This window comes from Haliaeetus leucocephalus, unplaced genomic scaffold (assembly GCF_000737465.1).
Source record: "Haliaeetus leucocephalus isolate CR32 unplaced genomic scaffold, Haliaeetus_leucocephalus-4.0 Scaffold190, whole genome shotgun sequence".
NCBI classification, from domain to species: Eukaryota; Metazoa; Chordata; class Aves; order Accipitriformes; family Accipitridae; genus Haliaeetus; species Haliaeetus leucocephalus.
Window position 1 is genome coordinate 563,606 of NW_010972626.1, and position 4,726 is coordinate 568,331.

A 4,726-nucleotide genomic window follows, 5' to 3' on the forward strand; every position below is an offset into this window, starting at 1 on the left:
TGGAGGCCAGCCTGCCCCAGCTCTTGCCCCCCGCCCCCCCGGCCCCCCTCAGCCAGAGCCGCAGCCTCTCTGACCTCTGCGCCGGCCCCCCCCGGACTAGCCAAACCCCTGGCCCTCCGGCTGCCCCCAGCAGCAGCGGCAGCTCCACCTCGGAGCTGTCGGAGCCGGAGGAGCCGGCGGAGAGCCCAGCATCCCTCCCGGGGGAGCTCGGTCGCGACCCACTGCCTGCTGCCCGCCGGACCCTCTCGGACCCGCAGTCGGCACAGCACCGCAAGCTGACGCTGGCACAGCTCTACCGGATCCGGACCACGCTGCTGCTGAACTCCACGCTGACTGCCTCGTAAGTACGCTCCTGCCTGCGTGCTGCCGGACGATGCTCTGGCTCTCCTGGTTGCTCGCCGGGGGCCAGGTCCCGCTGCTGAGGGCATTTCTCCCCACTCTGTGCCTTGCAGGGAGGTCTGAGAGCTGCCGGCACGGTAAGGACGGACACGCGGGCACATCGAGGAGCTGCTGCCACTTCTAACTGTAGCGTGACGCTGGGGCCGGGCAGAGCAGGCCCTGGGATGTCGCGCCTGCGGGGACACGGATGGGGATGCAGACCGGTCCCCTCGGCGAGGATGTGCCCCGGGCATGGCAGCGCGGGGTGGGGGGGGCTGCCCGCTTCTCCCCGGAGCGGGGACAGACACAGCACACGGCTCGTGCCGAACCCTTGTTCGCAGAGATGAGGGTTGGTGGCCGGGGCCCAGCTGCCCTGTGGGGCGTTGGGCAGGGGGTCCCCGGGACATGGGGGGCTGCAGGGGGGGGCGCGGGGCAGCTCTTGTGGGCGAGGAAGGGATGATGACGTTGGTGGTGGTGAGCGGGGAAGGTGCCGAGAGGGACACGGTGCTGGCGGCACAGTGCTGTGGGTGGTGCGGGGAGGAGGCTGGGGCTGGCGGCAGGAGGGGACGGAGCTGGGCTGGGGGGGGGCAGTGGCCCCAGGGTCCGGCGGGAGCAGGGTTTGCCCTGTGGGGCGGGATGGGCGGCAGCGGAAGGCAATGCCCGGGGCCGGAGCGTGGGAGCCGTGGGGGGACGTGGCGGCAGCCGGAGCGCCAGCTGTCGTCCCGTGCCAGGCTGCGCTCCACGTCTCGGCCGAGCAATAAACCCAGCTGGTGCGCTCCCGTGCCCGCCTCGCCTCTCCTTCAGCCGCAGCGGCACCCTACAGCTGGGCAGCACCGGGGTGGGCGCGTGGTGTGGCTGAGGGAGCCCTGCCGGGGCAGGCACCGCGGTGAGTCTGGGGGTGGCTCCAGCCTCCGTGCCCCAGGATTTGGGGGGGGGATGGAGCCCGGGGGTGGGGCGGGGGGGAGGTCAGCACTGCACCCCGCACCCCGTCCCAGCCACGGTGGGTCCGTGCCAGCGGGAGAGGGAGGGCGGCGGCCAGGCAGCCCGCGGCGAGGCGGCGCAGGTCCCTCCTGCGCCTGGCGCTCCCGTCATGTGGTTTCACACCCCCTGGACTTACTTCCAAAAAAGCATTTCCTCCTGCTGCGGTCGGGTGTTAAAAGCCTGTGTGGGGAAGGCTGGTGCTCACTTACCACGCGTTGCGCTCTGCCGGTGGTGGCGGCGGCGGCGGCAATGGGGTGCTGGGGCACCCTGCCTGGGCGCTGAGCTGCCCTGACACCCCACTGCGTCCCCCGCCCCAGTCCTCTCGCCACCCCGGCATGACCCAGCCGCATCGGCCGCAAGGATGAAGCGCTGCTGTCTGGGGGTGGCTTGGGTGAGTGCAGCGGTGCCAGTGTCCCGCGGACCCCTGGCACCGATGGTGGGGTGCGCCATGGCTGTGGCCACAGGGGGTCTGGAGGCAGGGGGGGTTAGCCTAGCGCCAAGTGTGCCGAAAACGCTCGCCCCCCCCTGGCTAAACACCTGGGACTGGGGTCTGCTTTGCCAAAGCGCCTGCAGTGTGGCACGGCCACGGGGACCACAGCCGTGGCACAGCCACGAAGACTGCAGGCGCAGCCACGACACCTGGGGAACCGTGGGCTCCGCCACAGGGCCGCAGGCAGGGCACTGCCACGGGGATCGGCTGTGCCGACAGCCTGCAGGCGCGCGTCAGGGCTGCCGGCGGTGGCAGCTGCTGGGGGCGGGCAGGCGGCCGCTGCGGCGCACGGCACCAGGGCCGCGTTACGGGCAGGGGTGGTGGTTGTGCGGCACGGGAAGCGGTGGCTTGCCCCGCCACGCAGCCAGCGGTGGGATAGCACCTGCGCAGATGGCTCCCCTGCCCACAGGGCGCCTGCTCCCTGTGCCGGGGAAGGGGGCAGCTGCCCGCTTGCAGGCAGGGCGTGCAGGCAGGGCCCCACCATGGGAAGGTCATGCTTCGGCGGTGACTCAGCCGTGCCGCTGGCAGCCAGGGCCGAGGCAGCCGCCCCAATCTGCCAGCGACGCTCTGCAAGTGGGGAGGCTCATGCGCGGTTTCCAGTTTGCTGGTGGTGGCAGGTTTAATAGAAAATGATTCAGCTGCCGTAATCAGGGCCATCACGGCTGGGAAATCCAGCCCCCGGCGAGGAATCCCCTGGCTCCCTGCCCGTGCCGCCGGTGCTGCGGCCCTCCCCAGGGCGGGGGGGTGCCAGCACGGGCACCCCCTCGCCGCCCCTGCCGGGGTTGTCCAGGGAGGTGGGCTCCCCTGAGTACAGCACCCAGCTCCCCAGGGCGGAGGAGCGGTGACCTAGTTTGGGACGCACGTACGAGGCGCGATAGCATCAGGGGGGAGCGTGAGCCGGGCACAGCTTCCTCTTGGGGAGGAAATCGCCTTCTCTGCAAGGGAGATAAACCCCAGGAAAGTCGAAGTCGGCAGCCTTAACCCTCCCGTGCCTGGCTGCCGGCACCTCACCGGGCTGGCCATCGCGTGGGCAGGGCGACCGGCACCGCCGGCGGCCCGTGTGCCTGACTCCCTCGTCCTGTCAACATGGAGGTGGGTAGGTGGCTGAGCATCCCGGGCCCCCTCCCTAGCCAGTCTGGCGGCACCATTGGCAGAGCACCCAAAGAGTGCCCGACGGTGGCCCCCCTGGGCTCAGGGGCCAGCAGGGTGGGCCCCGCGGCATGTGAGTCCTGCAGTACCAGCAGGAAGCCGCTCGCTTGGGTACCGCAGGGAAAGCGCGGCGCAGCGGCCGCCATGGGGCATTCCCAGCCCCGAGGCCACACCTGGACAGCTCCAGGGCACGGGGCTGCAGCTCCAGCCATCCCACTCGGCATAGGTACCGGTGTCCACGCGTCTCCGGTAGCCCAGCGTGCGTGGCTGGGAGGGTGGGGAGCGCGGTGGGAGGGCTGCCCTCCACGGGTGCACGGCTCCTGGGGCACCGCGGCTGCCTGCATCCCTGCCCTCTCCCTGCCCACAGGTGATCCTGGCAGCCCTGAGTCTGGCAGCGAGTGAATTGCAGCCCCCAGGGTGCCGGGACCGCGCCGTGCCGCAGGGGCAGTGGGTCCTGGTGCGGCCGACCAGCCGCCTGCGGAGGCACGCCACCAGACCCCTGTGCCCTGCCAGGATGAAATGGATCGAGGGGGCTCGCCAGTGCTGTACCCTGTGTCCTGCAGGTGAGGGCCGCCTGGCCGGCGCAGCATGGCACAGCATGCCGGGGCACACCGGGCACGTCGGCCCAGATGGCCGTGCTCCCTGTCACCCCACTGTCCCCGCAGGGACATTCCTGCGCAGCCCCTGCTCGAGCCTCGGCAACGACAGCGTCTGCACCCCCTGTCCTGCCGGCACCTTCAGCGCCCAGCCCAACACCTTCTCCGAGTGCCAGGCTTGCTACGAGTGCGACCGCCAAGGTGAGCTGGTGGCGTGTCGCGCCACACCGTGCCGTGCCGTGCCATGCAGCACTGCACAGTGCCGTGCCTGTCTTCCACAGCTTTCCAGAGCGTGTTGAGCAACTGCTCGGCCACCAGCAACATTGCCTGCGGCTGCGAGCCCGGCCGCTTCCGCGACTGCCTTGACGAGCGCTGCAGCGAGTTCTCCTGCCGGCAGTGCCAGCCCTGCACCGGGCGGCTCATCCAGCGGCCCTGTGAGTGCTGCCGGCCTGCGGCGTCCCCCCACCGGCTGTGCTGCCTCTGGCCGTGCCGCCCTGCCTGACGCCTGCCCTCTCCCCAGGCTCGGAGGCCCAGGACGCGCTCTGCGGCAGCTGCAAGCCTGACTTCTATGCCGAGGGCGGCGAGTGTCGGCCATGCAGCGCGTAAGCACCGACCCCCTCCCCGTGCCCCAGCCGGGGACACGCACGGCATGGCGCAGCACGGCACCCACGGCTTCCTCTCTCCTCGCAGGAGCATCCCGGAGACGTGCGGCAAGGAGTGCCAGCGGGTGTGTGGTGGCAGCGGCGGCCAAGGTGCGGGGGTGGCGGGGCCGGGTGCGGTGGCACGGGGGACGCCACGGCGGCCGGCTGACGGGGACGCTCCTGTTCCTTTTTGCAGGCTCGGGGCTGGAGTACCTCCTGCTGGCGCTCACCGGGCCCCTCTTCCTGGGTGCCCTCGCCATCTACCACAGGAGGAAGCGGCTCCGGCACGACGCCCTGGCAGACAGCCCCCTCCCCACGCCGCAGGCGGCCGCTCCCACGGCCGGGGCTGCGGCAGCGCCGTGGTACCAGGTCAGTGCCTGGGGGTGGGACGGCCTGCACTGGACCCGGCCGTGCTCCCCCCAGGTGACAGCGCTTGCCAGCGGCGCGGCGAAGCAGAGCCCCGAGTACCGGGCCTTACTGCGGGAGCAGCC

General features: G+C 71.6%; 2 protein-coding genes across 2 annotated transcripts in view; both read left to right on the forward strand.

Annotated features, from left to right (window-relative positions):
- PLEKHG5 (pleckstrin homology domain containing, family G (with RhoGef domain) member 5) overlaps positions 1–344 on the forward strand; it is a 6,125-nt gene extending 5,781 nt beyond the window's left edge. The window contains 1 exon segment of the mRNA XM_010565355.1: positions 1–344. This exon segment is cut by the window's left edge and continues 23 nt beyond it. Coding sequence (XP_010563657.1) covers positions 1–344 — 344 coding nt within the window.
- A 2,591-nt stretch (positions 345–2,935) lies between these two features.
- TNFRSF25 (tumor necrosis factor receptor superfamily, member 25) overlaps positions 2,936–4,726 on the forward strand; it is a 2,061-nt gene continuing 270 nt past the window's right edge. Inside the window, exons 1-7 of the mRNA XM_010565381.1 lie at positions 2,936–3,109; positions 3,366–3,561; positions 3,664–3,795; positions 3,876–4,028; positions 4,115–4,196; positions 4,285–4,346; positions 4,432–4,604. Of these exons, the coding sequence (XP_010563683.1) occupies positions 2,936–3,109; positions 3,366–3,561; positions 3,664–3,795; positions 3,876–4,028; positions 4,115–4,196; positions 4,285–4,346; positions 4,432–4,604 (972 nt within the window). The remainder of the gene's footprint in view (positions 3,110–3,365; positions 3,562–3,663; positions 3,796–3,875; positions 4,029–4,114; positions 4,197–4,284; positions 4,347–4,431; positions 4,605–4,726) is intronic.